This window comes from Mustelus asterias, chromosome 13 (genome assembly GCF_964213995.1).
Source record: "Mustelus asterias chromosome 13, sMusAst1.hap1.1, whole genome shotgun sequence".
NCBI lineage: Eukaryota > Metazoa > Chordata > Chondrichthyes > Carcharhiniformes > Triakidae > Mustelus > Mustelus asterias.
Window position 1 is genome coordinate 89,601,254 of NC_135813.1, and position 23,227 is coordinate 89,624,480.

The window sequence follows — 23,227 nt, forward strand, 5'->3', positions numbered from 1 at the left end:
TTTTCAAGGAACAAATACTGGGTGTCCTTGATAGGTATGTCCCTGATAGGCAGGGAGGAAATGGCCGAGTGAGGGAACCATGGTTCACGAAAGAGGTGGAATGTCTTGTGAAAAGGAAGAGGGAAGCTTATGTAGGGATGAGGAAACAAGGTTCAGATGGCTTGATTGAGGGTTACAAGTTAGCAAGGAATGAGCTGAAAAAGGGGCTTAGGAGAGCTAGGAGGGGACATGAGAAGTCCTTGGCGGGTCGGATCAAGGAAAACCCCAAGGCTTTTTACTCTTATGTGAGGAATAAAAGAATGACCAGGGTGAGGTTAGGGCCGGTCAAGGACAGTAGTGGGAACTTGTGTATGGAGTCAGTAGAGATAGGCGAGGTGATGAATGAATACTTTTCTTCAGTGTTCATCAAGGAGAGGGGCCATGTTTTTGAGGAAGAGAAGGTGTTACAGGCTAATAGGCTGGAGGAAATAGTTGTTCGGAGGGAGGCTGTACTGGCAGTTTTGAATAAACTGAAGGTCGATCAGTCCCCTGGGCCTGATGAAATGTATCCTAGGATTCTTTGGGAGGCAAGGGATGAGATTGCAGAGCCTTTGGCTTTGATCTTTGGGTCCTCACTGTCCACGGGGATGGTGCCAGAGGACTGGAGAGTGGCGAATGTTGTTCCTCTGTTTAAGAAGGGGAATAGAAATGACCCTGGTAATTATAGACCGGTTAGTCTTACTTCGGTGGTTGGTAAATTGATGGAAAAGGTCCTTAGGGATGGGATTTACGACCATTTAGAAAGGTGCGGATTAATCCGGGATAGTCAGCACGGATTCATGAAGGCCAAGTCGTGCCTCACAAATTTGATTGAATTTTTTGAGGAGGTAACTAAGTGTGTTGATGAAGGTAGGGCAGTTGATGTCATATACATGGATTTTAGTAAGGCGTTTGATAAGGTCCCCCATGGTCGGCTTATGATGAAAGTAAGGAGGTGTGGGATAGAGGGAAAGTTGGCCGATTGGATAAGTAACTGGGTATCTGATCGAAGACAGAGGGTGGTGATGGATGGAAAATTTTCGGACTGGAGGCAGGTTGCTAGCGGAGTGCCGCAGGGATCAGTGCTTGGTCCTCTGCTCTTTGTGATTTTTATTAATGACTTGGAGGAGGGGGCTGAAGGGTGGATCAGTAAATTTGCTGATGACACCAAGGTTGGTGGAGTATTGGATGAGGTGGAGGGCTGTTGTAGGCTGCAAAGAGACATAGATAGGATGCAAAGCTGGGCTGAAAAATGGCAAATGGAGTTTAACCCTGATAAATGTGAGGTGATTCATTTTGGTAGGACTAATTTAAATGTGGATTACAGGGTCAAAGGTAGGGTTCTGAAGACTGTGGAGGAACAGAGAGATCTTGGGGTCCATATCCACAGATCTCTAAAGGTTGCCACTCAAGTGGATAGAGCTGTGAAGGCGGCCTATAGTGTGTTAGCTTTTATTAACAGGGGGTTGGAGTTTAAGAGCCATGGGGTTATGCTGCAACTGTACAGGACCTTGGTGAGACCACATTTGGAATATTGTGTGCAGTTCTGGTCACCTCACTATAAGAAGGATGTGGAAGCCCTGGAAAGAGTGCAGAGGAGATTTACCAGGATGCTGCCTGGTTTGGAGGGTAGGTCTTATGAGGAAAGGTTGAGGGAGCTAGGGCTGTTCTCTCTGGAGCGGAGGAGGGGGAGGGGAGACGTAATAGAGGTTTATAAAATGATGAAGGGGATAGATAGAGTGAACGTTCAAAGACTATTTCCTCGGGTGGATGGAGCTATTACAAGGGGGCATAACTATAGGGTTCGTGGTGGGAGATATAGGAAGGATATCAGAGGTAGGTTCTTTACGCAGAGAGTGGTTGGGGTGTGGAATGGACTGCCTGCAGTGATAGTGGAGTCAGACACTTTAGGAACATTTAAGCGGTTATTGGATAGGCACATGGAGCACACCAGGATGATAGGGAGTGGGATAGCTTGATCTTGGTTTCAGATAAAGCTCGGCACAACATCATGGGCCGAAGGGCCTGTTCTGTGCTGTACTGTTCTATGTTCTATGAAAGCTGGCCCCCGATGGTGCAAGGAGCAGACAACAGGAGGATTTATATAATTCTATTACCAATCAATTTCTATTTGATTTCTGGAAAATATGTTAAAAGTTTTTCTCTTTCCATTCGCATCAGATAAACTAATTCTACATGGGTGGGAGATGGTGAATGAGTATAACCATGTGTCTGCTGACCCCAAAGGGACGAGAATATGCCCTTGGGGAAGGAAAGTGATGAAGATAGCAGTGAAACCAAAAGAGAAAACGCTGGAAAATCCCGGCAGGTCTGGCAGCATCTGTAAGGAGAGAAAAGAGCTGACGTTTCGAGTCCCAATGACCCTATATCAAAGCTAAAAGGCAGAGAAAGTGGGAGATATTTATACTGTAGGGTGAGGGAATGAAGGATGAGTCCTAGCCACAGAAACCAGGGGAAAAGCTGCCAATGACAGCCCAGAGAGAGAATAAAGGGTGTGAATGGCCAAATGGCAGAGAAGCTGTGCCAGATGATGATGTTGGGCGGGGGTGGGGGGGAGGAAATGGGACAGAGAATGTAGAAAAGGGGAAACCGGGGGGGGGAGAGAAAAGGTATGGGGGAAAAAGAGAGTTTGGGGGCGGGGGGGGGGGGAGAAAAATCAAGACAGACAAAGAAATAAAAAGGTAGAGAACAGTAAAAAAAATTAAATAAAATAGAATGAAAACAAAGAGGTCGAGGTGGGGTAGAGCAAATCATCTGAAGTTGTTGAATTTGATGTTGAGACCGGAAAGCTGTAACGTGTCCAGCTGGAAGATGAGATGCTGTTCCTCCAGTTTGCGTTGAGCTTCACTGGAACATTGCAGCAGGCCAAGGACAGACATGTGGGCATGGGGCATGTTGAACAAGGTGCGGTGAAATAGGCCGAAAATAATTTTAATTGTGAACTATGGAAGTTGTACAGAGGAAGTGTTAGCCTAGTAGTATTATCGCTAAGACTATTAATCCAAAAACTCAGCTAATGTTCTGGGGACCCGGGTTCGAATCCTGCCACGGCAGATGGTGGAGTTTGAATTCGATGAAAACAAAAAATCTGGAATTAAGAATCTACTCATGACCGTGAAACCATTGTCGACTGTCGGAAAAACGCATCTGGTTCACTAATGTCCTTTAGGAGAAGGAAATCTGCCATCCTTACCCGGTCTGGCCTATGTGACTCCAGAGCCACAGCAATGTGGTTGACTCTCAACTGCCCTCAGAACAAGGGCAACTAGTGATAGGCCATAAATGCTGGCCAGCCAGCAACACCCATGTCCCACAAATAAATTTTTTTAAAAACACTTTTTTCCCAGAGCAGCTTTGTTTTTTGAATGAGCCGTTTGCCATTTACCTGATTCCATGTCTTCGAAATACATCGACTGAATTAAATGCATCTTTTTCCACCTGTAGGTAAAAGTCCATTAGCTGCTGTCCTATCCAATCACAGTCACGGAGGCCTGGTTCTATAGGAACGCGGGTATACTTGATCCCAAAGTCTGAAAGCACTTGTGCAAATATCTCTCGAATACCTGTGTACCAGAAAATTAACAACACACAAAATACAACTTCTGTTAGTTTTCATCCAGCAACTGATTCTGATGCATCAAGAATCTCCACCAAAGTTCACAATTAGATTTTGACATTTGGTATCTGTCCATTAGAATCAGGGAGAAAGGTCAAGTGGCCTTGCTCCTTCAAGATTTTCTGTCCATTTTAATAGATAAAAATCATTTGGGGGGGCGGGGGAAGAGAGAGAAGTGAGCACTTGCTGAGGTTAGGCTTCCCACTGAGGGTGCAGCGTTGTGCCAGCCCTCCCATTCTAGCTCACCTTCATTGGCATTTTGCTCATTGGGGAAATCAGAGGATCAGCAACCGTTAATTATTTTGTTAAACGTAGAAACTAGAAGCAGGAGTAGGCCATTCAGCCCTTCAAGCCTGCTCCGCCATTCATTTTGATCATGGCTGATCATCAAATTCAATTTCCTGATCCCCCCCCCCTTCTCCCCACATCCCTTTAGCCCCAAGAGCTATATCGAATTTCTTCTTGAAATCAGACAAGGTTTTGGCCTCAGCTACTTTCTGTGTCAGTGAATTCCACACATTCACCACCCTCTGGGTGAAGCAATTTCTCCTCACCTCAGTTCTAAAAGCTTTACCCCTTATCCTCAAATTGTGGCCCCCTAGTTCTGGACTCTCCCACCATTGGGAACATTCTTTCTGAATCTACCCTGTTTGAGTTATAAAGAGAGGCTGGATAGACTGGGAATTTTTTTCCTGGAGTGTAGGAGACTAAGGGGTGATAAAATAATGAGGGGCATAGATCAGCTAGATAGTCAATATCTTTTCCCAAAGTAGGGGAGTCTAAAACTAGAGGGCATAGCTTTAAGGTGAGAGGGGAGAGATACAAAAGGGTCCAGAGGGGCAATTTTTTCCACACAGAGGGCGGTGAGTGTCTGGAACAAGCTGCCAGAGGTAATAGTAGAGGCGGGTTTTTTTCTTTTGAAAAGCATCTAGTTACGTGGGTACGATGGGTATAGAGGGATAGGTGGACAATTGGGACTAGCTTAGTGGTGACAATTGGGACTAGCTTAGTGGTAACAATTGGGCAGCATGGACAAGTTTGGTAGAAGGGCCTGTTTCCATGCTGTAAACCTCAATGACACTAACCCTGTTAGAACTTCATAAGTTTCTACGAGATCCCCTAATTGTTGGGGATCTTACTTATTTTGTTGGGACATCTTCATTATCCAAATATTTAAAAGCTCGGATTGGGTTGTTAAAGGGTCATTACTGAACCGGTGTTAGCAAGCACTTGGGAAAAAAAGAGGTCAAACTAACCAATGGGTCCTTGGCAGTTTTCTTCTCCGCAGATCTGAAATTCCTGATTAAAATATCCTTTTAAGGTAAATGCTTCCTGCCCATGCCCCTTTAACACTTTCAACTAAAGTGAATAATTATATCCCTACTTTTTGTTAACCGGTGTTTTTTTCCTTAAACACTTTTATTAAATACCAGTTCATACCTGGTAAGACATGAACGTGCTGATGTCCGTCCATATGATGCGGTAAATGTCCCGTCAGTTCACAAAACAGATCTACTTGTCCTCTTAGCTCCTGATCTACCTGGCAAGTAAAATGGAGAGAGACGAGGTCAGAAGTAGCCTGACTGGTGTGAGTGTAAGTAGGTTGAATACTTTCCTTCCAATGTGCAGCAGTGTGCACCATCCACACAATGCATTGCAGCAACTCACCCAGGCTCCTCCAGTACAAACACTCAAATCTGAGACCTCCAGGAAGAAGAGGGCAGCAGGTGCATGGGAACACCCCACTTGTAAGTTCCCCTCCAAGTCACGCAGCATTCTACCACTACTCCTTTGCTGTCACTGGGCTAAAATCCTTGAACGTCTTACCCAACAGCACTATGGAGTACTGTCACTGCTTGGATTGCAGAGGTTAAAAGAACCTGGCTCACAACAATCTCAAGGGCAATAAATGCTGGGTTGGTAGGTAGGTATGGCAAGGTGGATTCCTCTTAGAATCCACAGAATCCTTACAGTGCAGAATCATAGAATCCCTACAGTACAGGAGGCGCCCATTCAGCCCATCAATTCTGCACCAGCCAGAATCCCAACCAGGCCCCATTCCCGTAACCCCACATATTTACCTTGCTAATCCCCCTGACACTAGGGTCAATTTAGTGTGGCCAAATCAACCTAATCCGCACATCTTTGGAGTGTGGGAGGGAACCGGAGCACCCGGAGGAAACCCACGCAGACACGGGGAGAATGTGCAGACTCCGCCCAGACAGTAACGCAAGCCCAGGAAGTGAACCTGGGTCCCTGGCGCTGTGAGGCAACGATGCTAACCACTGTGCTGCTCTTGATCTGCAGCCTGAAATTTCCAAGCGATTTATTAATTAAATTGCTTGGAATTAATTAAACTATTAATAAATTCATCTCAAGCTTTTGAAACAGTTCCGACACCGTGAAATCTCATCAGTTCTCGAAAGCTGCGATTATGTTATTCTTGTTTTGTGTTAGTTTTGCCGCTACTTAGTTATGGAGGTTGCAAAGTACTAAATTTGCATTTCTCCTTTGAAAAACAAAATTATACTATTTATTTTTCCAAGTCCTTCAGTTGCAGTTAATTACAACTCTCTAGTTTCTCCCTCTCCCTTGAGATTTTCAGGTTAAAGGAACAGGCCAATACACAACTGCTCTTGAATTTCACTATACCTTGAAGTTACTCAATATCTGGAGTTCCAAATTATTTATGTATCTTTCAGTTAAATACAATCAACACCATGAAATAAGTTAAAGTTGATTTATTAGTGTCACAAGTAGGCTTACATTAACACTGCAATGAAGTTACTGTGAAAATCCCCTAGTCACCACACTCTGGCGCCTGTTTGGGTTACACTGAGGGAGAATGTAGCACCTAACCAGCACGTCTTTCGGACTGTGGGAGGAAACCGGAGCACCCGGAGGAAACCCACGCAGACACGGGGAGAACATGCAGACTCCACACAGACAGTGACCCAAGCCGGGAATGGAACCCGGGTCCCTCTGGCGCTGTGAGGCAGCAGTGCTAACCACTGTGCCACCCCTAAAGCAAGGGCAAGTGAAGTGAGGTGCGTGCTGATTGCTCACAACATTGAGTGCGAGAGCTGTGCGCTCCCTCTGCGTCCAAAGTGTAAATATTTCTTTTACTTTTACCATTTGAAGTTGATGACAGTTCTATTAATATACAAATGATTAAGCATTTCCTACAACTCGCTATGAAATAGTTGGCATGTATTTAACCTTAGTTAATACACGCCACGGTTAGTGAACAATCCTGATTTCAATCTTGCGGCCCAATGAGATGATGGAGAGTCACTCATGTGGCCCACGCACTAGTCTAGGTTGTCCATCACTGCTCTTACTTCTGGTTTTGGTTTCTGAATCTAGTCCACTAGGTGGCACTCAAAGTAGCATACACTGTACGCCCAGCCCATTATTGTATGTACAGTAGTCTCTGTCTGTCAGTGGGGCACAAAGAGAGAGACAAGAACGTGGGAATGGTTTAATGCAGGGGGCTCTTTCTCACCAACGTCCCTTTGCAGCTTCAGGTCCAATGCTTGCGGCTTCCTTCCAAGATAAAGAAGGGTTAGGGTTCCTGAGTGAACTCTCTTCCAATGGGGAGCATATATTGCAAATATACATCCATCCCTGTTCCTTCCCCAAGGCATATTAGCTAGTAACTTAAATCAAATTTACTGAGTGTCATCTCTATATGTCTGAAAGGTGTGCATTTTCCTTTCTCGCTGGTTAAAACGTAACATCACGATCTAGACCAATTAGAACGGAGTTAGAGACGAATGAAATCAGGGCCAATAGGGAATGGAAGCATGGGTAATAAATAATATCCAGCAACTGAAACTGGCTTTTCAAATAAAAACAATATTTCCATTGGGGTGGCACGCTGGCACAGTGGTTGGCACTGCTGCCTCACTGCGCCAGGGACCCCGGTTCGATCCTGGCTTGGGTCACTGTCTGTGTGGCGTTTGCACATTCTCCCCGTGTCTGCGTGGGTTTCCTCCGGGTGCTCCGGTTTCCTCCCACAGTCCAAAGATGTGCAGGTCAGGTGGACTGGCCATGCTAAACTGTCCCTTAGTATCAGGGGGACTAGCTAGGCTAAATGCATGGGGTTATGGGGATAGGGCCTGGGTGGGATTGTGGTCGTTGCAGACTTGATGGGCCGAATGGCCTCCTTCTGCACTGCAGGAATCTATGATTTTATGATCTATCCAGTAACAAAAATATGCCACATATTTAAAAAATATTACACAACAACTGGCTTTTATACCATGCCGTTACACCCCATGGTAGTGAACACAGTCACGAAAGGAGATACTAGGTCAGATAACCAAAATCTAGGTCAAGAGGTGGTTTTTAAGCAGTGTCTTAAAGGAGGAAAGCGAGGTTTAGGAATTCCAGCGGTTAGGTCTGTGGTAGCTAGGGGAAAGGCTACCATGGGACCGGGCAGGGGAAAGAGTGCAGACATGCCAGAGGGTCCTTGGGCCAGACAGAAATACAGAGATAGTGAGGGGCGTGGCCATGAACTGTGAGCGCGTGTGGGGGCGGGGTAGGAATTTAGGAACAAGGATGAGAATTTTAAAATTGAGACACTGCTTAAAAAGGAAGATACATAGGCCAGCAAGCACAGAGACGATGGCTGAATGGGACTTGGTGCGAGTTAGGACATGGGCAGCAGAGTTTTAGATGACTTTAAGTTTACAGTAGGTAGAATGTGGACAGTGGCCAGGAGTGCATTACATAGAAATTAGAAGCAGGAGTAGGCCATTCACCTCTTCCAGCCTGCTCTGCCGTTAATTTTGATCATGGCTGATCATTGAATTCAATATCCTGATTCCCCCCCCCCACCCTTCCCCCATATCCCTTGAACCCTTTAGCCCCAAAAGCTATATTTTCTATATAATTTCTTCTTGATATCAGACAACGTTTTGGCCTCAACTACTTTCTGTGGGAGTGAATTCCACACATTAACCACCCTCTGGGTGAAGAAACTTCTCCTCACCTCAGTTCTAAAAGGTTTACCCCTTATCCTCAAACTATGGTCCCTAGTTCTGGACTCCCCTACCATCCGGAATATTCCTTCTGAATCTACCCTGTCTGCTTAGAATAGTCAAGTTTATAAACAATTAAGACCATGGCTGAGGGTTTCAGCAGCAGAGGAGCAGACTGCGATGATTATGGGCCATGTTACCCAGGTGGAAATAGGTAGCCTCAGTGATGAGGTAGACACATGGTTGAAAGCTGATCTTAGAGTTAAATATGACACCGGGGTTATGAACAAAGTCTGGTTCAGTCGCAGTGTTGCTATGAATGGAGTGAGTAGCGAGGGAGCGGTGATTGTGGTGGGGACAAAGAGTAATGGCTCAATCTTCCCAATATTTAATTGGAGGAAATTTCTGCTCACTGGAAGTTGGATAAGAATGTCTGATAATTGAGTGGGCGGAAGGGCTGAGAGAGCAGGTGGTGCCGTAAAGCTATATATAAACTTCCCAGAATTATATGTTTAGTTATATGCCCTGTAGCAACATGCTTGCTTGAAGTGAGAACCTCAATGAGTCTGGTTACTTCTGAGGCACAGTAAGAAGTTTAACAACACCAGGTTAAAGTCCAACAGGTTTATTTGGCAGCAAAAGCCACACAAGCTTTCGGAGCTCCAAGCCCCTTCTTCAGGCGAGTGGGAATTCTGTTCACAAACAGAGCATGTAAAGACACAGACTCAATTTACATGAATAATGGTTGGAATGCGAATACTTACAGCTAATCAAGTCTTTAAGATACTCGGGCAAGATACTGATATTCGGGTAAGTGTTCTCCAAGGCGGCCTTCACGACACACGACGGCGCAGAGTCGCTGAGCAGAAACTGATAGCCAAGTTCCGCACACACGAGGACGGCCTCAACCGGGATATTGGGTTCTTGTCACACTATTTGTAACCCCCACAGAGTTTCACTGGCTGTCTTGTCTGGAGACAATACACATCTTTTTAGCCTGTCTTGATGCTCTCTCCACTCACATTGTTTGTATCTTAAAGACTTGATTAGCTGTAAGTATTCACATTCCAACCATTATTCATGTAAATTGAGTCTGTGTCTTTATATGCCCTGTTTGTGAACAGAATTCCCACTCACCTGAAGAAGGGGCTTGGAGCTCCGAAAGCTTGTGTGGCTTTTGCTACCAAATAAACCTGTTGGACTTTAACCTGGTGTTGTTAAACTTGTTACTGTGTTTACCCCAGTCCAACGCCGGCATCTCCACATCATGACTACTTCTGAGGCAACCATCTCTCTGGTATGTGGACGTAATATTCACTAAATACATTAACATCCTGTGGGAGAAAGTGGATTTAGCAAGTGTACAGTTTTCTACACATCGTACTTAATGGTAACACACTGAATGCAGGTGTTGGATTTCATTGTTTATTCCCAGTTAGTCTCCAGGGTTAAGTTACATTAAACAGTGAAGGTATGGTCAGAGTCATTATTTTACCAAAGGAGCCCATTTGACCCACTGAAATGGCCTTCCAACAAACAACCATTGACAATAACAGCAATTATAAAGTTTGCACTCTCTGGGTCCCTACAATATAAAAATCAGACATTTGCTGGAATATTCTGCAAATTATTGCTCCGTTCATATATTCATAGAATCTACAGTGCAGAAGGAGGCCATTTTGCCCATCAAGTCTGCACCGACCACAATCTCCCCCCCCCCCCCACCCCAGGCCTTATCCCCATTTACCCTTAATCCCCCTGACACTAAAGGGGCAATCCGTCTAACCAGCACATCTTTCAGACTATGGGAGGAAACCGGAGCATCCGGAGGAAACCCACGCAGACACGGGGAGAATACGCAGACTTTGCACACACATCGACCCTAGCCAGGAATCGAACCTGGGTCCCTGGCACTGTGAGGCAGCAGTGCTAACCGCCGTGCCATCCTGCATTGTTGCACCTTCCCCCTGTATTTCTCTCTGCAGTAACAGCAAAGCGACAAAGTTCACCGGTGTCACCATTTGCTCCAAAGTGATTCTTCTCAAAGCTATGAATGATCATCCTCTTCAATACTCTCCCTCCCCACTTCACCAATAACCTCATCATGCCCCCTCCTCTGCCAATTTGGGTACCTCTGGCATAATGCAAACTGCTCTGACCTGACTGAGGAGTGCCAATTGGATTAAGCTGCTGGCTAGACTTCCTTTTGATAGTGAGTGAGGTTCCCCACGTCATTGCTGTAGGAGTTACAATCAAAGTGAGATTACGGCAAAACATAAATAGTCCTTCCAAGAGTCACCAACAAAAATCTGCCATAGGAAGCTAGGACCAGTAATCCATTCTGCTCCCCAAATCTGCTATGCCATTCAATTAGCCAATGGCTGAACTTCCTCAATGCCATTTTCCCGCGCTATCCCATATCCCCTTACGTTTTTACTGTCTAGAAATGGATCTCTATCGAACAAACTCAATGACTGCTGTCAGAGGTAGTGTGTTTCAAACATTCATCACCTCGAGTGAAAAGAAAATCCCTCTGTCCTTACCTGGTCTGGCCTACATGTGACTCCAGACCCACAGCAATGTGGTTGACTTTTAACTGCCTTCTGAATAGCCTAGCAAGCCACCACTACAAAGAAAACAAAAAGATGTGAAACTGGATGGAGCACCCGGCATCGACCTAGACACCGGAAGTGACAACGGCAAACTTAGCCCTATCCACCCTGCAAAGTCCTCCTTCCTAACATCTGGGGGCATGTGTCACAATTGGGAGAGCTGTCTCACAGACTAGTCAAGAAACAGCCCGACGTGGTCAGATTCACGGAATCTTATCTTACAGATAATGTTCCAGACAATGTATGTCCTGTATCACCAGTAGGACAGACCCAGCAGAGTTGGTGGCACAGTGGTATACAGTTGGGAGGGAATTGCCCTGGGAGTCCTGAACATCGACTCTGCACCTCATGAAGTTTCATGGCATCAGGTCAAACACGGGCAAGGAAATCTCCTGCTAATTACCACGTCCCGTCCCCCCATAGCTGATGTATCAGTAGTCCTCCACGTTGAACACCACTTGGAGTAAGCACTGTGGGTGGAAAGGGCACAGAATGTACTCCGGGTGGATGGACTTCAATGTCCATCACCAAGAGTGGCTTGGTAGTCCACTTCTGACCGAGCTGGCCAGGTCCGAAAGGACACAGCTGCTAGACTGGGACTACGGCAGGTGGTGAGGGAGTCAACAAGAGGGAAAAACATACTTGACTTCATCTTCACCAACCTGCCTGCCACAGATGCGTCTGTCCATGGCAGTATAGGTAGGAATGGTGATCGCATAGTCCTTGTGGACACAAAGTCTCAGCTTTACATTGTTGTATTGTGTGGCACTACCACCGTGCTAAATGGGATAGACTTCGAACAGATCTGGCAACACTAGACTGGGCACCCTTGAGGTGCTGTGGGCCATCAGCAGAATTGTACTCGGCCACAATCTGTAACCTCATGGCCCGGCATATCCCCCACTCAACCATTACCACCAAGCCAGGGATCAACTCTGGTTCAATGAAGAGTGCAGGAGGACATGCCCGGAGCAAATAACAGCCCCACCTAGGCTTAGGTGTGAGGGATGGCAATCTGGGTGAGTTAACAGAGAAATGTCACCACCCAAACATGGAGGGGGTAGAAATTGCCAACTTATGCAAACTGGTGGTTGCAATTTAATCTTAGCCTCAGAAACCTTCCACAAATTCATGTGAATTGACCTCTTCTTGCCCCCGGTCTGGTTTCCATGGGCATCAATCAGACTCTGGCCCTTTGCCAAGTGCACATACTTCACGCAAGGACAGAGCCAGCATGTTTTGATTGGCAAAGCAGAGGCTGGCATTCAAAGCTGTAACTGATCTGCATACCACAGTTATAGGATGCCTTTACCAACAAAAGGTTGGACAAGTTCTTTGCTGTACACACGGGGAACAATAGACAGTTAAAATTGGGGCTAGTTCTGCGAGTATGAGCAAGAGTGAGTTTGTTGACAATGTTTAAAGTTTATTTATTAATGTCACAAGTAGGCTTACATTAACACTGCAAGGAAGTTACTGTGAAAATCCCCTTGTCGCCACACTCCGGTTCAGGTACACCGAGGGAGAATTTAGCATCGCCAATGCACCCTAACCAGCACGTCTTTCAGACTGTGGGAGGAAACCGGAGCACCCGGGAGGAAACCCACGCAGACACGGGGAGAATGTGTAAACTCCGCACAGACAGGTGACCCACGCTGGGAATCGAACCCGGGTCCCTGGTGCTGTGAGGCAGCAGTGCTAACCACGATGCAAGATTGGGGGAACGTTACCCCCCAACCCTGTCGCCATAGGGTAGCTCAGGTTACCAAAGGTGTCAGGATGTTCATCAGTGTTGTGATTAGAGGATTAAATCAGGAGCAGACCTGTATAAAACAGTTAGTTGGTCCATTCACCATAAATCAGAAAGAGCCAACAACTATTTCAATCACCAATTCTAAAATTCCATTTAAAAGTCTGAAGCATCTTTAAGCTATTCAAAACAAGCATACAATCAAGTACTTTATGTAACAGCAACTTGCATTTATATAGCACATGTAATAAGGGCGGTACGGTGGCACAGTGGTTAGCACTGCTGCCTCTCAGTGCCAGGGACCCAGGTTCAATCCCAGTGTCTGTGTGGAGTTTGCACATTCTCCCCGTGTCTGCGTGGGTTTCCTCCGGGTGTTCCAGTTTCCTCCCACACTCCAAAAGATGTCCAGGGTAGGTGGATTGGCCATGCTAAATTGTTCCTTAGTATCAGGGGGATTAGCGGAATAGATATATGGAGTTACGGGGATACGGCACGGATGGGGGATTGTTGTTGGAGCAGGCTCGATGGGCCGAATGGCCTCCTTCTGCACTGTTGGAATTCAATGACTCTATGATATTTCACCAGCAAAGTATCAGGCAGGACAAACACAAACAGGGACGTGCTCAGGGAGATTTCAATCCCGGCACTAAAAATCCTGCATCACTTAGATGTGGGGCAAAAAAAAACTAGGCCAAGGACAGAGTATGGGGAATAGTAGCAGCAAACACAGGTGGTGTTTTGGGAAGGGAACAAAACTCTGGTGTTACGGGAACAATTTCATACGATTTAGAAACACTGTTGGGATGTCCAAAACACAGCCTTGTGGTGCAGCTGTGCTATGGTCAATAGAAAGTGGATTACACATTGTAATCCAGCGCAGAGCAGTCTCAAATCTGAACTGATGGCTGGAACTTTACCGGCACGCCCACCCCGGTTCTGGGGGCGGGCGAGATTCGGAGACCAGCATTCTCCGTTGGCCTCGGGTGGGATCGTACAAACCTCAGGCGGACGTGCCAGTAAAATTCCACCTGATGGGTCAGTGAAGGAAAGTCAATGTGCCGATTGTATAGGGTGGTCACTTAAGCATAGGGCAGCCTTGGCTACTTTGTGCACGTCAAGCTTTGGGAGAGGAGAAGAGTTGAAGGGTGGGTGCTTGTGAGAATTCTGAAATGCTTTCTCAACATTTCAATTCCACCCAACTGATTACAACCGGACTAGGGAAGGTCAGTCGAAAAGATAGAGGTCACAAGGAAAGGCTTTAACTGTTTTTGCAGAATTGTTTTTCATCATAATAAACATAAATGGGTGGCACGGTAGCCTCACAGCTCCAGGGACCCAGGTTCAATTCCGACCTTGGGTAAACAGTCTGTGTAGAGTTTGCACGTTCTCCCCGTGTCAGCGTGGGTTTCCTCCATGTGCTCCAGTTTCCTCCCACACTCCAAAAGATGTGCGGGTTAGGTGGATTGGCCATGCTAAATTGCCTCTTAGTATCAGGGAGATTAGCAGGGTAAATACATGGAGTTACAGGATAGGGTCTGGGTGGGATTGTTGTCGCTGCAGGCACGATGGGCTGAATGGCCTCTTTCTGCACTGTAGCGATTTTATGATAATTGTCGCACCTTTTTTATTTGACGCTGGATTATTAAGAACCTGAACACAAGAACATATAGCAAGAAAACGGACATTGAAAAAATAATTTTACCCAAGGGTAGAAAATATAATAGATGCTGGGAACAACACAAGCCTCTGAATTGAAATAAATCATGAACTGTAAGAATTGTGTGTTTTGTACCTCTGATTTAGATCACAGCTTTTAACAAGCCCTTTCTCATTTGATATTAACAATATTTAGTGCTTTTACATTGAGAATGTTTCTCATGGGACAGCACGATGTCTAATTGCCATTGTATTCCATGTTTCTGGTTGTACCATCACATCTGAAGGTTTAGAGAAATGATTATATGTTTAATGACTGAGGAATTCTCCAAGGAGATCATTTATTCAGTTACCCAATTATGAAAGCTCAGTGCTAATCACGTTCTCCCCGTGTCTGCGTGGATTTCCTCCGGGTGCTCCGGTTTCCTCCCACAGTCCGGAAGACGTGCTGGTTAGGTACATTGGCCATGCTAAATTCTCCCTCAGTGTACCCGAGCAAGCGCCGGAGTGTGGCGACTAGGGGATCTTCACAGTAAATTCATTGCAATGTTAATGTAAGCCTACTTGTAACACTAATAAATAAAATAACTGTAGTCACAACATTTATTTTTTATTCATGGAATGTGGGCGTCATTGGCAAGCATTTATTGCCCATCCCTAAATGCCCTTTAACTGAGTAGTTTGCCATTTAAAGAAATTGTTGTGGCTCTGGGGTCACATGTAGGCCAGACCAGGTAAGGATGGCAGATTTCCTTCCCTAAAGGACATTAGTGAATCAGATGGGTTTTCCAACAATCGACAATGGTTTCACGGTCATTATTATCCGATTTTTAAAAAATTGAATTTCACCATCTGCTGTGGTCTCCAGAAGCATTGCCCTGGTCTCTGGATCACTAATCCAGTGATAATACCACTATGCCACTACCTCCCTGTGGATGCAGACATCCAAAACACATGCACATTTTGCAAATTGGTACCCATGGGGCAACAGGTTTTCACGATGTACCTCAGATAGTTTGATGTGGCCACTCTTCAGGGCTTCCCTAATTCCCATCTTTCCATGGAAAAAGCCATCCTTGTTGACAAGGGAAGACCCTAGTCGGAGTTGCTCACAGACAGGCAAACCCTCTGAGAGGTTAGCATGAAGTCCAAGAGGAACTTTGTTTCTGTTTGAGAGAGAGAGAAATATTTAAAGATTAAAAACCCTTGCACAACTTTATTATATTCGATGCCATCAATCGCCCACTTACAAGACTCAATGAGCTCAAGGGCAGGGAAGCAGTCTGACACCTCACCCACAGTTGGTAAAATTACAGCGAAGGTAGGTAGCAACAAGCATGACATTCCTACCTCACCATGCCACCTGATTTTAGGACCTCCTCCTACATATTCTTCTCCTGCCATCTGCTCCCAGGAAGGGTATAACATTACGGTCATTATCTCCAAGTAATAAAAATGCCTTCATAAGATGGAGGAGCAGAAGTAGGCCATTCGGCCCATTGAGTCTACACCACAATTCAGTCAGGTCATGACAGCTCTGATATGATAATCCTCGACTCCACTTTTCCACCTTATCCCCATAACCCTAAATTCCTTGATTAAAAATCTATCTCAGCCTTGAATATACTTAACAACCCACCCTCTACATCCTTCCATAGATTCTTTGTATTAAATGGGTGACCCCTTACTTTTAGATTATACTTTCTGGTCCGTGTCTGGAATGATCTGTCAGAGGTGGTAGTAGTAGAGGTGGGTACAATTTTGTCTTTTAAGAAGAATTTAGACAGTTACATGGGAAGGATGGGTATCGAGGGATATGGGCCAAATGCGGGCAATTGGGACTAGCTTAGTGGTTTTAAAAAAAAGAGGGCGGCATGGACACGTTGGGCTGAAGGGCCTGTTTCCATGCTGTAAACCTCTATGACTCTCCCACGAGTGGAAATAATCATAGACCCCTATAGTGTAGAAACTACAAATCAGGTTTATACTGATACACAGATAATGATGCATTTATTCTTACCAATTTCTGAATTGCCACAGAATCCCTACAGTGCAGAAGGAAACGGAGTCTGCACCGACAATCCGAAAGAGCATCTATCCCAGTCCCACCGCCCACCACCCCCGTAACCCCACGCATTTAACCATAGCCAATCTACTTAACCTGCATATATTTGGTGTGGGGGAGGAAACCCACGCAGACATGGGGAGAATGTGCAAACTCCACACAGACAAGGACCCAAGCCGGGAATCGAACCCGGGTCCCTGGCCCTGTGAGGCGGCAGTGCTAACCACTGTGCCACCGTGCTGTGTTGGATGTAGTATTGCTTAGTGCCATTTATCATTTGCTGCCTCTGTTGTTTATCATGAATGTTGTTCTGTGTGTAGCATCATCAGATTAGCACCTGTTTTACGTATGCCTGACACTGGTCCTCCGGGTACGGCCTCCTCCACTCTTCATATCATCAGGGTTGATAAGAAGTTTAAGTTTGTTTATTAGTGTCACAAGTAGGCTTACATTAACACTGCAATGAAGTTACTGTGAAAATCCCCTGGTCAAAGAAAAGACCAAGGAAAGAACAAAGAACAAAGAAAATTACAGCACAGGAACAGGCTCTTCGGCCCTCCAAGCCTGCACCGACCATGCTGCCTGACTGAACTAAAACCCCTTACCCTTCCAGGGACCATATCCCTCGATTCCCATTCTATTCATGTATTTGTCAAGACGCCCCCTAAAAGTCGCTACCGTATCCGCTTCCACTACCTCCCCCGGCAACAAGTTCCAGGCACCCACTATTCTCTGTGTAAAAAATCTGCCTTGTACATCTCCTTTAAACCTTGTCCCTCGCATCTTAAACCTGGGCACCCTAGTAATTGACTCTTCCACCCTGGGAAAAAAGGGAAAGTCGTCACACCCCAGCGTCTGTTCAGGCACACAGAGAATTTAGCATGGCCAATACAACTAACCTGCACATTTAAAATGGGAGAATCAGGGATATGCCAGACTAAGAGGTCACAGATTATGACTGAACGCATTTCTGCTTCTGCAGATATCCCGCAGTTTTTGGGTTGAGGTGCCCAGTTTTTGAGTTGCCCCACAACACTGTGGAGGGTATACTCAGTGTGAAGACGAGACTTTGGCCAGAATTCTCTGGCCATTCACCCCCCCCCCCCCCCCCCCCCCCCCCTGCTGCCAGCAAGGATGGAGAATTTGGCGCTCAGCCAAGAATTCAGTTCACTGAAGCGGCATCGGAGAATTCCGCGGGTGTGAATGGCTTGAGAATCCCACCCTATCTTTCCACAAGGACTGGGTGTAGGTCCCTCCTAATAATACTATCCAGGATAGCTACATCTACAACAGCTAGATCAGCGAGGACGAGGATGAATAAGTTTTTCCCGGCATTGGTTCTCGCAGCAGCTGTTCCGATTCACTTACAAAATGCAATCGGTTTTGACCTTGGGTGTTATTCTGCTGGACAAATAAAGCAACTGCTTAAATCAACTTGCTTGCACTATAAAAGCTGTCATTTTTCACAACGGACAAGTTTTATTCAAAATCATTTTGATCAGCAAGGCTATTTTTCAGTACAACCGAAGACACAAGCATAAAATCAGTCAAACGAACATTCATCATCGACAAACTCAACTTTGCAAGTCAAGTTAGGGAAGGCGATGGCCTAGTGGTATTATCGCCAGACTTTTAATCCAGAAACTCAGCTAATGTTCTGGGGACCCGGGTTCAAATCCCGCCACGGCAGATGGTGGAATTCGAATTCAATAATAAAAAAATCTGGAATTAAAGAATCTACTGACGACCATGAAACCATTGTCGATTGTCAGAAAAACCCATCTGGTTCACTAATGCCCTTTAGGGAAGGAAATCTGCTGTCTTTAGCTGGTCTGACCAACATGTGACTCCAGAGCCACAGCAATGTGGTTGACTCTCAACTGCCCGCTGAAATGGCCTAGCAAACCACTCAGTTGTACAAGGGAAGCTAGGGATGGGCAATAAATGGGCCAGCCAATGACCCCCATGTCCCACGAATTAATATATTAAAAAAAAATCTTCAACCCATCTTACCTTCTTTTTGGACTAAAAATGTACGCACTTACGGAGTCCGTATCCTCCCATTCATATATTAGTCTAGTTGCCCCTTAAATGCCGCTATCACACCTGCTTCCACCACCTCCCCAGGCAGCGCATTCCAGACATTCACCACCCTCTGTGAAAAAAACTTGCCTCACACATCTCCCCTAAGCTTTTCTCCACGCATCTTAAACCGAAGTCCCCTGGAACTGGACTTTTCTACCCTAGGAAAGAACATCCGACTATCCACTCTGTCCATGCCACTCAATCTTGCAAAGCTCTATCAGGTCACCCCTCAACCTCCGTCGTTCCAATGAGAACAAACCGAGTTTATCCAACATCTCCTCATAGCTGATACCCTCCAGAACAGGCAACATCTGTCTGACTGAAATCTGCCAGCATTCCGAGTTGATGGTCACAGACACAAGTTTGGACTGGGATTAAGTTGTTGCTTAAACCGTAAAGGTTGAGGCTGCTAACTAGCACTTCCAAGTTATACTGCCAGCTTTTCAGTGCCCTCCAACCAAAGAAAACAGAGCCTTATTGCAATGCTTGTAAATCCAAACGTAGCCCAACTTCCAGCAACTGTAAGCTGATTAGTGTCAGAGGCAATGGAATATTGCTAATTGCAGAAAAGATTCAAATAGACAACTTGGGTTAAAGTTTATTTATTAGTCACAAGTAGGCTGACATTCACACTGCAATGAAGTTACTCTGGAATTCCCCTAGCCACCGCACTCCGGCACCTGTTCGGGTGCACTGGAAGGAGAATTTAGCACGGCCAATACACCTAACCAACACGCCTTCCAGACTGTGGGAGGAAACCAGAGCACCCGGAGGAAACTCACACAGACACAGGGAGAACGTGCAGACTCCACACAGTGACCCAAGCCAGGAATTGAACCCGGGTCCCTGGTGCTGTGAGGCAGCAGTAGTAACCACTGTGCCACCGTGCCGCCCTTAATTTAAAAGTTACATCTATGGATGATCAAATTCACCCTTCAAAAGGACCAACAACTGCTCCGAAAGCAAGACCTCTGCCTTCAGGTAGTCCCGTCCAATTTGGAAAAATTTAATTTTGGTAATTTGGCATTGCATTTACAGTAGAGATGACATAACGACACAGCTGGAGTCGTGTGGCGATTGTCCCTTTAAAGGATCAATCTGCAGACTAAGGGTTACATGACCCAGGGGACCAATCAGGGGAGCAGGGTAGGGGTTCACCCTGGTAATCATGGGCTGCTGCGTTCAGGGTCATCTCAGGAGCTGATTGCAGCCACGAGGCTGCACGCCTCGGTATAGTTTCAACCTGTGAATAAACAAGTTGTGTTTTCCCCAAACTGGTGAACCAGCAGCTTTACATTTGGTGATAAAGGTTTTAAAAAACGATCCGTGTCCTGGGAGAATCCAGTTTACATTGAAGTTGAGAAAAGGAAACAATCTTTAGCCTAGTTGTCCCTCTTTGAATGGATAGATCCATTTGACTCCTCCGTGGAGAACTGGACACAATATGTAGAGCATTTTGGGTATTACTTCCAAGCAAACGAAACAGGGGAGGAGGCGAAGAACAAAGCAATTCTCCCGAGTGCTTATAATCTGATTCACAGTCGCACAGCCCTAAGCGTGCCCGACACCAAGTCACATTTCCAGCCTAAACCATCAGTCATACTCCAGAGATTCAGGTTTAATTCATGGGGAGAAGAGCCCAAGCAAACTGATTGAGACTTGCTTCGCTAAACTGAAACAGATATTGGAGTATTGCAATTTTGGAGCCACCTTGAATGATATGCTATGGGGCAGATTAGAGTGCGGGGTGGATAATGAGGTGATTCAATGGAGATTACCTGCAGAGGTCAATATATAGGTTTTAAATGAGCAACGGAGATAGCTCAGGCAGTGGGAAGTGCTGAAAAAGGTACATGAGCTACGGCATGCAAAATCGTGCCGTTCACCAGTTATGGCAGGAACCTGCAGTCGGCGGTAGTGCCAAAACCACTGAAGCAGCCGCCGCAAGATGGGAAACGAGTTCAGCCACAAATAAGACAAGGGGAGGAATTTTCCCGTCCTGCCCACCACTGGAATTGTAGTGGGTGGTGGGGTGGGGTTGGGGGAGGTGGGGGGGCGGACCATGCAAAGATCCTCAGGCGGGATTTTCTGGTTTTGAACGTGGCTGGAAAATCCCAGCCAAGATTTAGAAGAGGCAATCAAGGAGCAAAGTTTGAAGCGGAACGTTACCGATGTGGAGGTAACCACTCCTCTAAATCCTGCTAGTATAAAAAAGGGGCTGAGTGTTCTTTTTAATCACAGGAGAGGTCACTCAAGGCATGGGGCAGAGCCAAGTCAAGTCTACCGAGCAGCTGATTAAATAATGTGTCATCAGTACAAAGTGTGGAAGAATCTAGCACCAATGATTTAATTATTGTCTCACTGGTTCATTTAAAAGCGGGCAAGATATCCCCCATTAATGAAATGCTCTGGGTAAATGGAAAGCCTCTTAAGATAGAAGTTGATACCGGGGCATCAGCTACTGTGATAGGTGAGCAAACATATCGGTACAGAAGGGGAATTCAACCATTGAATTTGAAGAGTACTGTGGCCAAGTTAACAACTTATACTGGAGAAGCGATAAAAATAGTGGGCACTGAAGTGGTACCTGTAAACTACGGGCAAACAGTCTGCCCAACTTCCAAGCGCGGGAAGGAGAACTACTCGAACTGATGAAGAAATGAGGGAGCATCTTCAAGGATGAATTAGGCAAAATAAAAGGCCTGCAGGGGAAGATCTATGTGGACCCAGAGGCGACACTCGATTCATTAGGGCAAGACCAGTACCATATGCTCAGCGAGAGAAAGTAAGAGACTGAATTACAGCAATTGGAAGAACTTGGTATTATCAGTTCTCGGAATGGGCAGCACCCATAGTTCCTGTATTGAAGCCAGACAAGGCATGTGTTAGTTAATCGAGCTGCCAAATTGGATAAATATCCAATCATGAAGATTGATGACTTGTAGGCAAAGCTGGCTGGAGGTCAATCTTATACAAAACTGGATGTGAGTCACGCATATCAGCGACTCAAATTAGACGATACTTCCTGAGGTTACACAAACAAAGGTTGTTCCAATAGACACACTTACATTTTGGCATGTCTTCAGCATGTGCAGTTATCCAGAGGACAAAGGAGAGTCTGCTGCAGGGGCTGCCATGAGTTGTGGAATATCTTGATGATGTTCTCATAACTGGATCAACAGAAGCTAGGAATCTGGCAAACTTAGAGGGAGTGCTGATGAGATTTCAAGAGGCTGGAGTTTGCCTCAAGAAGGAGAAATGCCAGTTCAAGCCACTGAGCTAACATACCTGGGGTACCAGGTAGATGTACAAGGATTACACCCATGGAAGACAAGGCAACGGTCATAAAGGAGGCACCGACCCCCAAAAACACATCAGAACCCAATTCATTTTTGGGAATGGTGTAAGTTACTATGCACTTTTTTAATAACCAAAAACTTGTCAGCGTTATTGGCTTATTCTGCTAAAGAAACACCAGCGTAGATCTTGGAAAACTCCCCAGATAGAAGCTTTCAGAGTAAAACAACTGTGCATTCTTCCAACTTAGTACATTCCGACCTGTCTAAGGAACTGGTGTTGAGCTGCGATGTCTCTCCATAAGTCGTTGGAGCGGTGTTGTCCCATGAGATGGATGATAGATCTGAAAGGCCAATAGGGCGTATCTCAAGAACCCTCTCAGGAGGCCAAAAAAGGTTACTCACAAATTGAGAAAGAAGAATTCTCAATAGTTTTTGGTGTCAGGAAATTCCACCAGTACTCATCTGGTTCCATTGTTCCTGACCACAAATCGCTCTTGGGTCTTTTAAAGAAGATAAGGCTCATCCGCCAGTTGCATCAGCAAGAATTCAACTTTGGGCACTGGACCAGCCGGCATCCACTTCTGTCCAAATGAGACACAAGATACTTACAGGGTTGGGCCAGTGAGGCAGTTTGTGAAGAAATGAAACCGTTTGTTACCCACAAGGATGATTCGAGTTACCAGGGTGGCAGCATACTCTGGGGAGTAAGAGTAGTTCGTCCCTGTACCAGGCAGAGAGCTGCTTCTAATGCAATTACACAGCGCTCATCCGGGCATCTCAAAGATGAAGATGCTCTCCAAAGGCATTGGCATTGATGCCAAAAATGAGAGTCGAGTCAAGCAGTAGCAATTGCAACAAAGGGTGCCTGCTGCAGCCCCACTGCATCCTTGGGAATGGCCTGGCCGACCATGGGTACGAGTCCATACGAATTAAGTTGGTCCATTCATGGGCACAATGTTTCTGCTCATTGTCAGTGCACACTCTCAGTGGATGGACGTTTCCGAGGTGCAGTCTCCTACATTGCACGCTACCATTATGTCAAGATGTTTCCACCCAAGGAATACCAGAATCCATAGTCTCTGACAATGGAACAGTATTCACAAGAACGGAGTTTCAAAGC

At 45.8% G+C, this 23,227-nt stretch overlaps 1 protein-coding gene across 4 annotated transcripts in view; it reads right to left on the reverse strand.

The window, feature by feature from the left end:
* The window catches only part of ydjc (YdjC chitooligosaccharide deacetylase homolog), a 61,741-nt gene that overhangs the window by 13,646 nt on the left and 24,868 nt on the right, over positions 1 to 23,227 (reverse strand). For all 4 annotated transcript variants that reach the window (XM_078227249.1, XM_078227251.1, XM_078227250.1 and 1 more), the window contains 3 exons: positions 15,665 to 15,824; positions 5,096 to 5,195; positions 3,425 to 3,602 (listed from right to left, as the gene is read on the reverse strand). In XM_078227249.1, the coding sequence (XP_078083375.1) occupies positions 3,425 to 3,602; positions 5,096 to 5,195; positions 15,665 to 15,824 (438 nt within the window). The remainder of the gene's footprint in view (positions 1 to 3,424; positions 3,603 to 5,095; positions 5,196 to 15,664; positions 15,825 to 23,227) is intronic.